Here is a 15109-nt window from a genome sequence, read left to right as displayed (position 1 = left end):
TTGGAGCATTGATATTCTCGGTGCATTTGAAATGTTTCTTATACCATATACTTTGTAAAATAAATACATCCGACCCAATAATTACTTAAAGAATAAGAAAAGCATGTATTAATTTTGTTTGTTTATTTATGGAATAAAATCCATTTCATTAATAAATAATGGATTGTATGTAGCAAACTCCGTTTAATTTGATCACATATACACGGCTGGTTCTGTTATTTCCGTTATATGTTTTCCGCGACAATGATCACCACCTTTGCAAAAGTGCCTTGTTTATCGCTGAGCTAGGTGCGTGCGTTACAATGCCATTTTTCTGCTTCGAATTTAGATTCACATAATAGAAGTTATAATTATTGTTGCAATCTCTATCTATTTATCTATTATTACGTGTGCCTTTCACGTTTCAATTCTTAATCGTAGCTCTTTTTCTCAGACAGTACATTGCGTTACATTTCTTCAATTTTGTTGGTTACGGGGCATTGATCCCGGAGACCTGAAGAAAATAAAAGGATACAAATTTTGATTCCATAATGGTACGAAATGATCCTACACTTTATGCATGAAAAATGCTAGTTTTGATCTGGGTTTTTGCTGGAAGGAAGAAAAGAAGGTTGTATATACTATATTGAGTTAGAATTAGAATCAGAAGAAAGCAGAGAAATTGAGTAGGTAGGTGAATTCCAGAAACAATGAGTGTCACCGGGAAGAAAATGACCAAACAGTTAACAGGGAAAAGGGATGATACCCATTTGCATTCTGCAGCAAGATCAGGGAGTCTCTCTGTACTAAGGGAGACCCTATCTGGTATAGAAGATCAGGAGGAACTCCATGAGCTATTGGCAAGGCAGAACCAAGATGGTGAAACACCTCTTTATGTTGCTGCTGAATATGGTTATGTTGATCTGGTTAGGGAGTTGATTCAACTTTATGATCTTGCTGATGCTGGAATCAAAGCTAGGAACGGTTTTGATGCATTGCATATTGCTGCCAAACAAGGGGATTTAGGTCTGTATCTCTTTTCCTTTTTAATTATCCATAGTAATTAGTAAGACTATATTGTTAGGTTTGTGAATAAATGTTCTTAGGCACTAGGATTGTTCCTTTTTGCAGATATAGTGAAGATCCTTATGGAAGCTCATCCTGAGTTATCAATGACTGTGGATCAATCTAACACCACAGCATTGCACACGGCGGCGACACAAGGGCACGTTGAGATAGTGAAGCTCCTCTTGGAAGCAGGAAAAGGCTTGGCAACCATTGCCAAGAGCAATGGGAAAACAGCTTTGCATTCTGCTGCAAGGAATGGACATGTTGCGGTTGTGAAAGTGCTTCTTGAGCAGGACAGAGAGATTGCAACTCGAATCGATAAGAAGAGGCAGACGGCGCTTCATATGGCGGTGAAGGGACAGAATCTTGAGGTGGTGGAGGAGCTGATCAAAGGAGATCCATCAACTATAAACTTTGTTGACAATAAGGGAAACACACCATTGCATATAGCATCTAGAAAGGGCAGGGCTCAGGTAAATATATAACTTGATATCAACATAGAAAGACAATCCCCATTTGGCTTTAATTTGATTTGTTTGCACAGATTGTAAAGAAGCTTCTTGAGCAGAAAGAAACAAACAAAAAAGTTGTTAACAGGTCTGGTGAGACTGCATTAGACACTGCTGAAAAAATGGGGAACCATGATGTTAAGAATATTCTGTTAGAACACGGCGTTGTGAACGCCAATGCCTTAGTAAAGTCCCATGGAATTACAGCCACAACCACAACCACAGCCACGACCGCAACCACGTCGGCCAGGGAGCTAAAACAAACTGTGAGTGACATCAAACATGAGGTCCATAACCAGTTAGAGCACACCCGACAAACGCGAAAGCGGGTGCAAGGCATAGCAAAGAGAATCAACAAGATGCACCAAGAAGGCCTGAACAATGCAATAAACTCAACAACCGTGGTGGCAGTGCTAATTGCAACGGTGGCATTCGCGGCGATCTTCACAGTCCCCGGGCAGTTTGTTGATGATCCAAACGATGTCCCTGAAGGGTCAACACTTGGTGAAGCAAACATAGCACCACAGGGTGCATTCTTGATCTTCTTTGTGTTTGATTCAATTGCACTTTTCATATCCCTTGCTGTGGTTGTGGTTCAAACTTCGGTGGTGGTTATAGAGAGCAAAGCAAAGAAGCAAATGATGGCTATAATAAACAAGCTAATGTGGTTGGCTTGTGTGCTTATAACTGTTTCATTCTTGGCATTGGCTTTTGTTGTTGTTGGGAAACAAGAGATGTGGCTTGCTATTTCGGTTACTGTTATTGGGACAACAATAATGGTTACAACCTTGGGGACTATGTGTTATTGGGTTATTAAGCACCGTATTCAGGCCTCTAATTTGAAGAACATAAGGAGATCTTCCATGGATACAAATAAGACTAAGTCTTCTTCAGTCACTGCTTACTCCGATTCTGAACTACTAAACAGAATGTATGCCATTTAGAACTTATTATGCCTTTAATTTATGCAGCTACAGCTATATCTTATCTTATAATATAACTTAAATCCAAATCATACTAGTAAGTTAATAGCCTTTTTCAACCAATGATAAACAATACTTGCTAACAATAAAAATAAAAATATGTGAATATTCACCAAACAAAAAGATAACGTTAACAAATTGACATGCATAATATTAAACAACTTAATCAAACATATTAAATCACAATTCTCGACTACGATCTTTGTATGGAGACATTTCATATGAGTACTCATATGGGAAATCAATTTCTTAATAAGTTATATATGATGAAATCTATGAAGTATGGATATTTTGTCGTGTCCATGTGTCGGACACATTTTGAACATGATACTGTGTCTAATCGTGTCTTAATAAAAAATAAAAAAATTTTGTCTGAACACGTTTGGACACACCTAAATACTATCACGTGTCAGCGTGTCTAACCTTATTCTTAACATGTATTCTTAAAATAAATTTAGAAATAGTATATATTATTATTTATTAAAAAAATATTTTAAATACTTTATATAATTAAAATAAGATATTAAAAATAATTAAAAAATTATTTATGTTTTAATATAAAAAAATATAAAAATATTATTACGATTTATCTAAAAAATACTTTATTCTTACATAGTATAAGATTTTAAAATTCTTGTATCGATGTGTCCTGTGTCATGTTTGTGTCCTAATCACCGTGCATCATAGCATGAAACATATTTTGAGAAAGAAAATTTTTATATGAACTTTGTTTTTCTTTATAAAGTAAGTTTAATTTTTTTTCAAAATCCTAATGGGCCAATTGGGCCTAAATGGAAAGGAAGAAGTCAATGGCACGTTTTAGCAAGCCCATAAATGTTTCTCTTGTATGACATGACACATCTACATTTCCCAGCCTCGCCCACTTCATGACAAGGAAAGGAATACTCCCCCGGCTCCCCCATTTGGAACTGTCCATTCTTGAGGTTCTTTCATCTTTGAAACATTATAATATAGTCATGTATGCAGATATGCAAACGGATGCTCTGATTGGTTGGCAAAAGAAAGTGCTAAGAGAAGAGAAGGGATTAAGTTCTTACACTCTCTCCCTGATAGTCTGATTCCTCCTCTTCGAGATGATGTAAAAGGAGTTGATACTCGTTCAATTTAGCTTGTAGCTTTGTTTTTTTTTTTTGGGCTTAGGCCCATACGTATGTAAACAAAAAAAACATTATAATAGCTCCATTGACCAAAAACCACAAAAGACATTATAGCTCCCATGAATGTTGAATTGATCCTACGGCAAGAAACTAGAAAGAATGACTATAGGATATGATGTAGCACAGAGAAATTATTGAATGCTTTTTAGACTACATTGAAAAATGATACTAAGCATATCCATCAAATTTGCCCCTCTTTTTATGGGTTAGATATATTGATCACATAAAATATTGTATCAAATTAATTATTCATGGTTGAAATCAATGAGTTATATAGTATCCAACGCCGTCCCTTCAAAATCATTCATCATTCTTCGCGGTTGACCCCGAAATCCGAGTGTCTCTTATTTTATCCAATTCTGAGGTAGCAAATGGCAGTCACGTACTGGATTTTTAAAAAGAATTGTTAATGAGCATGCAACTTTCAAACGTCGGTGTTCACCCATTGCTCACTACCGGCACTTATCCCTATATGTTTCTATAAAATGAATTTAAAATAATATAAATTAGTCAAACAAAAAGAAAATGACAGGAATGAGGTAGGCACGTTACCTTCGAGTTTCAAAATTAAAGAATAGGGAATAACAACATAATATGCGTGAATAATGTCTACTCATGACAATGAAATGAGATGCTAGTGACTAGTAGTAATGTAGTATAAATATCTCAACTTCCGTTCATCATGTATTGTATTTGTATCATGTGTCAAAATAAGTACAATACAAGTTGGGTGGAGATTAGTCTTACTAATTATTCAAATTTCAAAGTGTTCTTTTTATTTATCCTCAAAGACTCAAAAAGTTAAGGGCACCAAAAAATTCAAAGTTGAGGGGATTTATTGATTTATTTTAAACTGCTTTGTTTTGAGTCCGTCAAAGACCATAAGAAGCGGCACGAATCACGTGAATTGAATTGATAAAGCCGTCTAAATTTTTTATTTCGTATGATTTCGAATTTTACACTCGGCAATTGGCAGCGGTTGTGCCTACTCAATATTCATATTCTTTTTAAGGAATACTCGATATATAATTATATATTCCTTAATTAATTTTAATTTTAAGATAAGAAAGAAAAACGCGTGGTTTACGGGGCCAGGTGTCCAAATCATACTTGAGCTACTTGACAACCATGGAGCTAAGCTAAACTATTTCAGCTTACTGGCCCACCCAAAAAATAATACTATTAACACGCATTCAACTATCGTCTGCTGTATTCTTCTTACTGTGCAAATTCTAATTTAATTATCTAATTATTACTTTATTAGTATTAAAGAAAAATAAGAGGCCAAGCAATAAGAAATAATGTTTCAAGTTTCAACTTCTCTGTAACTATGTTAGTTGGCTCAGGATTCGGTGGTCCAGGAATCTTTGGACCACTTAGTGGTCCAAGTAGAAAACATGTTTTTTAAGATTTTTTAACAACTGCTACATAGTTCTCTAACTAATTTTAATTATAAATTGACCCATATATTTTATATAATTATAAAAATAATTTTTTATTTTATAAATAATTAATTTATCATAAATCTATCATGTTCATTAACAATCAAATACAAAAACAATTTTTTGGCCATTACAATCGATTAAAATATTAAATTTGATTCGTGTCGTTCGCGAGGAATCATAAAATTGTGTTTTCTGCGAAAACCAATCGATTGGAATAATGAATCAATCGATTGGATTACAGTTTACCACTAAACAATCGATTGAAAATTGCCAAAAGCATGGTTTTCGCATAACTCAATCGATTGGTCATACGATCCAATCGATTGAACGATGAATAAAAATTGGATTTTTGTAATTCAATCGATTGTTTAGAATTTCCAATCGATTGAATGCTTCAAAACAACCTGAGTCTCACCAAATTCAATCGATTGCTTTTGTGACTCAATCGATTGAATTTACCCAAACAATATGAATTTGCCCCAATTTCAATCGATTGTAGTATGTGTGAGTTCAAATTCAATCGATTGAAATGATAATTCAATCGATTGGAACGCGATGTATTACGTCAGTCTTACATCTTCTTATTCATCTATCTCATCTTTAAAATTCTATCTTCCTTTTTTAAGGTTTTATTTTGATTTAGATACTCTAATCTTATCTTTTTCTTAATATTAATATTATAAATTAGTGAATAATCCATCACCAATTATTCAATCCCACCATTAAAATCGTGTATCATTCTCTTTATAAAAAATTTCATTGTTTTTCTTTCGAACATCCATCCATCTACTGAATATCTAATTTTTTTTATTTTTTATCCGTCTATTTAATATCCACTTTTTGTTCATCGTTAATTGACAATCACCCGTTGCAGCAATCAGCAAAAGTCCAATCAATTTTTTTCATTGTAGTGTTCAGAAAACAATCCATCGTTTTGATTACAAAATCGAGGTAAGTGATAGAATCTCTAATTTATAGTGAATAAGTTGCAGCTTACCATTTTTTTAACAAAAAAAATTTATAGTGAATAAGTTGCAGCTTACTATTTTCTTAACAAAAAAAATTTACAAAAAAAATTATTCACTTACCATTTTTTTGTACTAATTTATAGTGAATAAATTGCAGCTTGAGGATCACGATATTCGCATTACTCTGAAATCGGATCAACCATAAGAAGGCACAAATTATAGCGTCGGCAGATAATTTTTGGAAATTGCACACTAACCATAAGATGTAAAGATTATAGTAGTAATCTAGATAAAACTTAATACTTTGGTTATTGTCAATTTATTTGTTATGTTTGGTGGATGTACTTCTTTAATTATTTTTCAATGACTTCTTAAATAGATATTTATCGTTTTGTGGCTTCTACAATTTTTCTCTATTTCTATGCAATTTATAGATACTTTAGTTTAAAAAACTCATATTATTTTAATGTAGTAATGTTATTTTCGTTTATTATTTCAACAACAATTGCATACAAATATTATGTCTTGTGAATTATATTTTATATTATTTAATTAATTTATAAATAAAAAAATTCCATGTCTTTTTATTTGTTTGCATTCTATTTTGGATTTTTGCATCTTATAAAATTTGACCTCTCTATTTTAATTAATTTTATATATATTGCTAATAGATAAAAAAATCTTGATAAGAGTAACCATAAGAACAATCAATCATGATTATTATATATTGCATTTGGAAAGAGAGACTTTTTTAAAACAACATAACGAAAAATCAAGAAGCAATAAATTAGAATAGCAAACCAGAAATTCAAATTACATAAAGAACAGCTTCTTTTTCTTCCCTTCCCCTTTCAGACGAACAGAGACACTCTTTCTTTTTTTTTTTCATTTTATAATTTTTTATTATGGGTAATTTGATCCAAAATTTTAACATCTAAGTAAAAAAGACAATTTCGTATACAAAAAAAAAAAAGATTAGAAACGAAAAAAATTTTAGCCTATACCTTAAGAACCAAAATCGTTCTTAACCCTTCATATTTCATAGGGACTTACTAAATACCTTTTAATTTTAATACTGTATGATATGAGATATAGAAATTCTTGGTTCGGCTAGAAAAACCAAGGTGAGACCACATAATGAAAAAATTCCGAGGGGAATGAAAAATTCATTACACATATTTTAATTGTAGAGAACATGTGGTAAATTGGATTTCCATTCTAGAGTTTCTTAGGTAACATAGAAAAATCAACCGTGCATATATTCACTTGGACTACAAACTATGCAATTACATCATTAGGGACAACTGGACAAGGAGCAATCAGATTTGAAAACAAACAAAGGTATGTGTCCTTGTATGTAACACCCAAAAATGTTAAACTATCAAAAAAGCCTAAGTGAGACTCCTAACTAGATTGGTATCTCAACATATAAGATATAAATTTTCTCCACTATTTAGTTGGCCATAAGAAGTGGAGGCAAATGAAAAACACTTGAAATGAAGAATGCAAAGAATCAGTATAAAATTCTGAGACAGCTTCCATCTTCAGAGAATGGTCTCTTGCATGCATAGAACTGTTGTTAAACCACTCTAGCCGCTACCAGCCCACAAGCCAGAGCTGCTCCAAACAAAGCATGTAACCTCACACAGAAGTACTTTGCCATGAAGACATTGCTTTTGTCCTGTAAGTAAATAACATAACCAAGGCTTAATACCAAACTCCAGGAATCATAAAAGGGTAACACAAAGTCTTGGACGTGCCTTATGATTTTCTTGCACAAATCTCACTACCAAGTTTCCAATTGGTAAGGTCAAGGCACAAAGGAACTAGAACCACCATAGTCATAGCAAGAGAGAAGACAAACAAATCATAAGCTCATAATGAGATGAGAAGATATCAAAAATTAAGTGTTTAGAGTTGCATACAATACTGGCTAGGGGAAGCGCCTTGCACAGACCGAAAGCAATCAAAAGAGCATAGAGTGCCATGATTGCCACTTTCACTACCTCTGCGCCTCTTGCAGTGCCTAGTCTAACCTGAAAGAGACAATGGGAAATCAAAATTATCCTAATCCGAATCCTAACCAGCAACAATACCTAACAAAATAAATCAATAACCAGCAACAATGAATCAAATTAACAATGAATTAACAAGTCAGCAAGTCAGCAATAAAGTAAACAATATCAATGAATCAACGATTTAACCAAATCACATACCTGACTCGGTGGCTCGGGCTCCATATCTGACTTGAATCGGTGACTGGTGGGTGCTGTGTTGTGGGTGGCGACTGGCGAGGGTTGTGGCTCTGTTACTGCTGGGTGCGAGGTTGCGAGGTTCGGGCTCTGCTACTGCTGGGTGCGAGGAAGGAGGCTCGTGCTCTGCTATTGCTGGCGCTGGGTGCGAGCCTGCGAGGGACGAGGGTCGTGCGCTGTGTGCGAGCGTCGTTCAGGCTGTGGTGCGAGTGTCGTGCGCCACTGCAGAGAGGAGAGCGAGACGGTGAGAGGAGAGTGCGACGGTGAGAGGCTGAGACTGAGAGCTTTGGATTGGGGGTGGGAGGCGTGGGGTTAGGGCTCACTTCTGCTCAGTAATCGCGCTCAAGGGAATTGGGTTTGGCCGTTTGGGGGGTGGGGGTGGGGGGAGTGGGTTGGTTTTTAAGCGTTTTTTTACTAAACCGGTTCGGTTTGGTTCGGTTAAGATTTTCCTGTTCAGAACCGAAAATCGAACCGAACCGCAAAAAACTGCAAAACACATTTTTTCAGTTTTTTTGTTTTCGGTTTTCGATTTTTTCATATCGGTTGGTCGGTTTAGTTCGGTCCAGATCGGTTTTGAACACCCCTAGTTTTTCTGATTCTGATTCTGAATGAGGAACGAAAGGGGGAAGGTTTTAGGGGAAGGGGGGTTGACGCGTTACGCGTTTGGTGTTGTTTTTAATCAGACCGGCGTCCTATTGTTGAACCGGTCAGAGAGCACAATCCGATCAAACCGGCCGGTTCAACAATTTTCAATGGTTTTCAATCTGACGATTTTAAATACTGAACCAGACCGTTTACATTGCCGGTTTGAGCGATTTTTTTTACCCTTTTTCGCAAACCGATATTCAGTTGGCAATTATTTCATCTAAAGAGCATACGCACGACTATTGTAAGAATTATATATAATTTCATTAATATAGTGCAATAAAATAAATAAACACAACTATGGAACTGATTCATTCCGCAAAAATATTAAGTATATGGAGGTGGCTAATTATCACTATCTAACTCAGCCGTCGGTACTGAATATACGTCGCCATCATCTGAACCATTAGCTTCATCTTCAATAACATTGTTGTTAATGTCCTTTTGCCAAGGACATGTTGTCTTCTTATGTCCTTCCATTTGACAAACACTACAACGTTGCCGCTTCTTCCTAGATGGTTGTCCTGAGCCTACACCAATTTGATGAGCATACGGAATGCTACTTTTAGCTACACCTGAATGAGGTTGATTAGTGCCTTCGTTTGCAGCCTTGTAAGATGAGTACAATCCCATAATTAGGTCACGTGTCTCTTCATATCTCCCTGGTACTTTAGCAGCAACAGCAGCCAATTTTTTAGAAAATTCTATCAAGGCACTTTGGCGACTAATAATAACAGCATCCCTCGTGAACCCACTTGGATCAATGAGTGCTGACTTAACCTTTTTTGTCCATCTATCCAATACCAATGACCGGGGAATCTCACAAATGTCTTTGTCAACCATAACTTTCACAATATGTTCGTAGGGAATTCCAAATGACTCCATTCTTAAACAGGTACACATGAAGATCATTTCTTCTTGACGAAAATCAACAGTCCACATAAAATCGGGCCTCCCATGCTTACACATAATGTACTTTATGCAATCATCGTTATTCTCTATGTTTAGCACCCGCATTGATCCAGCTCTAGAAAGAAATGGCCGAAAGAAACGAAATATCTCATGAGTGTATAACTCAGCAGCATATCTCTCTAGCAGCTCTATACAAGTCTGCATAACGGGCACCCCACGTGTAGATTCATAATCAGCATTAAATTCTTTAAAGCGCAAGTGTGCAACACACCTTTGAAAATGCTCTACGAAACTTGTCAAATCATGCCGCGACCCCACATACCTTGCAACAACTGAGTGTAAACCTTCACATCTTGAGGTAGTTCTAAAGCCAGCAAAGAATTTTCCTCTTATATATGCAGTAGCCCACATATGCTTCTCTTCGTACATGTTGATCACCCACGGCTTATCCTCAAGGCCAAATTCTTCAATAAGCTGAACCCACTTACGCTTAAACACGGAAATCTCGTAGTCTCCCAACATAATTTTTTGGAATTTAGATGTAAACGATGGACTTCCAACATTGCTAGTTGCATTTCGAATAAGGTGCCAAGCGCATAATCTATGTCTGACTTCGGAAAATACAACTCTGACTGCATTCCTAATCGCCATGGCCCCATCAGTTATTATTGAGGTCGGGGTCTTGTCCTTCATTGCAAACATGAGCTGACGCAGGAGCCAAATATATGTATCAGTAGTTTCGTCCACAACTAACGCAGCAGCAAAAACAATTGTTTGGTTGTGGTGGTTAACCCCGCTGAATATGACTAATGGACAACTATACTTGTTCTTCTTTTACGTAGCATCAAAAGCAATAACATCCCCGAAGAGTCGGTAGTCTAGTTGGCTAATCCCATCAGACCAGAACAAGTTACGTAACAAACCTCTTGAATCATGACATGCCTTGAAATATAATTGTGGATCCTTCAACCGCATAGCCTCCAACTTCTTCAACACTCGTGCTGCATCACCAGGAATTTGACGCCTTTGCCGAGCAATCTCATTGTACATATCTCTGGGACCATAGCCAACAAATTCATACCCGCCTGCTTGACTAGCTAGAAGACCAAATATCTGTGAAGTGCTAATCCCTGACTTTAGCATGTTCATCATTTGCATAATATCTGCCTCTGACATTTTTCTGTGGGCAGGCAACATAGCACTGAATTGTGTATCCAATAGATCATTGTTGTGTTTGTCAGAGAAATAAAATATATGCCACCTTCCAGTTTCTGGTACAAATTTAACATCCATTCGGGCTTCACATCCAGTTCTTGTTTCCAATCTAGGCTCCTTCTTCCTTTTTTTCCATCGTGTAATATTTCTCCATCCTGAATCCTTGCCTATGACATACAAACTTTTGTTTGTATATCTCGCCAGTACTATTCTTGAAGGTCTTGCTCTTCCTTGCACTAAAGCTCTTCGACTTTGAGTACTTCATATAAAAATCAAATGCAAGCTGCAAAGTAGAAAAGTGGTATTTGCCAATTTTCTCCGCAAAATTCTCACTAAATTTCAAAGTTGTAATGTCTTGCACGGAGTCAACCGCATAAGCGGCTTCAAGGATATCTTCTGACATATCAGATTCAGAAAAAAACGCTCCCTCAATAAATTCATCTCTGAAATCTTGTTCGAATTCATTCTGTTCATCCATCATATATTGGTCACTTACTAGCTCTTCTTGTTGGTTAAAGTCATTGTCCTCCTGGTATTGCTCATTCATCTCAGTGTCCGTAAATATACCTGACATCTTAAAATGTCCAATGAAAAAAAAAATCAGTACACTCCATCTTATAACATTACATAAAATAGATAGATTCGTATATTGCTAGCAGGGACGGATCCAGAGATTTTAATGTTGAGGTGCCAATTTTTATATAATTTTTTTTAATCTATAAAAATAATTAACATATAGTTATTGGAGTTAGTTTTTTAATAGATTTATTAAGATACATATAATTATAATTTTTTCCAATAATTTTATTTTTAATATGATAATTACATAAATAAAATATAACTTTAACAATTGTACATTACAAATTTATAAAATACCATATAATTTATAACGGGATTTGCTAAAAATGATCCCATATCTTATTAATTAAAATTCATTCTTTCAAAAGTTTTAAAAAAAATTGAAAATAAATTATAAATTATTAATTAATTGAAAGACACTGTACCATTGTAGAATACAAGATATACGATATCTTTATAAAATTTTTCTTTTACCAATGTGAATTTAGAAGAAGAATTAATATTTTTTACAAGAAAATAATATCTACAGTATATAATGTGAATACCAAAGCATAACTACTTAAGTTATTATTAATATAAAAATATGAATGTTAAATATATTAATATAAAAAAACAAATGATTTTTAAAAAAAAAATAAATATAAAAATTATTATATAAAAACTAATTTGAAAGGTACAAAGACTTGAGGGTATGATATTAAATTAGTTAGGTAAAAATATTAATAAATTAACAATTAAGACATAAATCTATTACATAGTGAAAAATAATACATATAAAACTATTAAATTACCTAATATTTGTTTTTATTTTTTAAACACAAATCTTATATATAAGTATAATTTCTTAAAATTTTGGGGGTCCAGGCCACTACTCGCCTCCTCTAGGTCCGTCCCTGATTGCTAGCTAATTAGTAATAAAAAATAATAACATCTATTTTCTTTTTAGTAATTCTCAATGTCTTGTCAGTTAATAAAAGATAAAAAAAAAACATTTTTTCATTACACAATCAATTTTACGAATAAAATATCGAAACGAATAATTGGAAAATTAGAGATTCTATCCACTGACCTCGATTTTGTAATCAAAACGATGGATTGTTTTCTGAACAATGAAAAAAATTGATTGGACCTTTACTGATTGCTGCAACGGTGATTGTCAATTAACGATGAACAAAAAGTGGATATTAAATAGACGGATAAAAAATAAAAAAAATTAGATATTCAGTAGATGGATGGATGTTCGAAAGAAAAACAATGAAATTTTTTTTAAAGAGAATGATACACGATTTTAATGGTGGGATTGAATAATTGGTGATGGATTATTCACCAATTTATAATATTAATATTAAGAAAAAGATAAGATTAGAGTATCTAAATCAAAATAAAACCTTAAAAAAGGAAGATAGAATTTTAAAGATGAGATAGATGAATAAGAAGATAATTTTTAAAAACGAAAACAAGACTGACGTAATACATCGTGTTCCAATCGATTGAATTATCATTTCAATCGATTGAATTTGAACTCACACACACACTACAATCGATTGAAATTGACAAATTCATATTGTTTGGGTAAATTCAATCGATTGAGTCACAAAAGCAATCGATTGAATTTGGTGAGACTCAGGTTGTTTTGAAGCATTCAATCGATTGGAAATTCTAAACAATCGATTGAATTACAAAAATCCAATTTTTATGCATCGTTCAATCGATTAGATCGTATGACCAATCGATTGAGTTATGCGAAAACCATGCTTTTGGCAATTTTCAATCAATTGTTTAGTGGTAAACTGTAATCCAATCGATTGAGATATAATTCAATCGATTGATTCATTATTCCAATCGATTGGTTTTTGCAGAAAACACAATTTTATGATTCCTCGTGAACGACACGAATCAAATTTAATATTTTAATCGATTGTAATGGCCAAAAAATTGTTTTTGTATTTGATTGTTAATGAATATGATAGATTTATGATAAATTAATTATTTATAAAATAAAAAATTATTTTTATAATTATATAAAATATATGGGTCAATTTATAATTAAAATTAGTTAAAGGACTATGTAGCAGTTGTTAAAAAATCTTAAAAAATATGTTTTCTACTTGGACCACTAAGTGGTCCAAAAGTTCCTGGACCACCGAATCCTGAGTCATGTTAGTTTGGAAAGTGTGAGATGCAATTACGAACACTAGGTTACATTAGTGTTATTATTATATGATTTAACGATGTTAGGTACGATACTATTTCGTGAACGGAGTGAGATATTGCATAAAAATCTCGGAAGAAGCAAGAAAGACGTATAACTTTATTGATTTCTTTTTAACTTTAAAGTGATATAATGGTATGATGATAAAATTCCATTTCACGCAACTGTGACGACACCTGATTAATGATAGTTTGGAAGAAAGATTATAACTTAGATTACATGTCAATTCCTTCCCATTTGGCAGGATTATTTACTACCATACCATTCTTTTTTTTTTTTTTTTTTTTTTTGGACGTGGACTACCATACCATTCAATATTTCATACTTTCACATTACTAGCACAACTTTTCCATCCAAAATTTTCTCAACTCACTCATAATCACAGCGAAAGCGAGCCCACATGCACAAAGTAGAAAAACATTATAAACTGCCACCTGTTAATTTCTCTACTAACATACACACCACGCTATTGTATATTGGGGATGCTTTCATACACCCGTAAAATAAAATGTCTTTTTGTAAAGACATTATATGGTCGCATTATTATTTGAGGTATTAATAAATCGATTATTTTTAAATTTTTTAACAAATTATAATAAAACTGATTTTTTATAATAATAACAATAAATTCAATTATTATCATATTCAATCAAACCAACTAATTTACATAATTTATTGGATTATAATTTTTTTATTTTTTTTAAACAAAAATCATAGATATATTTATTTTTTTATAAAAAATTTAAATATAATTTAGTTTAGATTGTGTAAATTGATCGGATTAAGGCTTATAAAAGTTTGGTAAAGCTTTTACTTTTTAAAAGTTATAGTATTTATGTTTGGTAAATCAAATTAAAAATTGCTTTTAATAAACACAAGCAACAACAATTGCATTTGGTAAAATAGCTTTTAAAATTTAAAAATACTATAATAGGCATAAATGCAAGCATTAAATTTGAAAATTAGTTAACATATTAGGTTATATTAGACTTTCAAATTTTGAAAAGTACAAACCAATTTTGAAAAACTCTATCTTAGGTGCTTTCAAAAGTAACCCGATTTTTTAAAAGCTGCAAGCAAAAGCACATTATCTTTTTTATTTACCAAACACAAAATGAGGAGTTTAAGTTTTTAAAAAGCACAAGTACCTCTTCGAAAAGCTTT

At 33.4% G+C, this 15109-nt stretch overlaps 3 protein-coding genes across 3 annotated transcripts; 1 reads left to right on the top strand and 2 right to left on the bottom strand.

Moving 5' to 3' along the window:
• The first annotated feature begins 272 nt into the window (after positions 1–272).
• Positions 273–2506, top strand: LOC130946792 (ankyrin repeat-containing protein At5g02620-like). The gene is made up of 4 exons (XM_057875637.1): positions 273–288; positions 434–1005; positions 1111–1520; positions 1592–2506. The coding sequence occupies exons 2-4, from the start codon at positions 690–692 to the stop codon at positions 2498–2500; spliced, it is 1635 nt and encodes a 544-aa protein (XP_057731620.1). The 5' UTR covers positions 273–288; positions 434–689; the 3' UTR covers positions 2501–2506.
• Positions 2507–9372: 6866 nt separating this feature from the next.
• On the bottom strand, positions 9373–10590 carry LOC130945693 (protein FAR1-RELATED SEQUENCE 5-like). Its single transcript, XM_057874395.1, has one exon. It carries the CDS (start codon positions 10588–10590, stop codon positions 9373–9375), a length of 1218 nt encoding a protein of 405 aa, XP_057730378.1.
• A 183-nt stretch (positions 10591–10773) lies between these two features.
• LOC130945692 (protein FAR1-RELATED SEQUENCE 11-like) lies at positions 10774–11232 on the bottom strand. Its single transcript, XM_057874394.1, has one exon. It carries the CDS (start codon positions 11230–11232, stop codon positions 10774–10776), a length of 459 nt encoding a protein of 152 aa, XP_057730377.1.
• Between the last annotated feature and the right edge of the window lie 3877 nt (positions 11233–15109).

The sequence above is a fragment of the Arachis stenosperma genome, chromosome 8 (assembly GCF_014773155.1).
Source record: "Arachis stenosperma cultivar V10309 chromosome 8, arast.V10309.gnm1.PFL2, whole genome shotgun sequence".
Classification (NCBI taxonomy): Eukaryota; Viridiplantae; Streptophyta; class Magnoliopsida; order Fabales; family Fabaceae; genus Arachis; species Arachis stenosperma.
The sequence above is the reverse complement of the archived record's forward strand: the minus strand, read 5'-3'. Positions and strand labels throughout refer to the sequence as shown.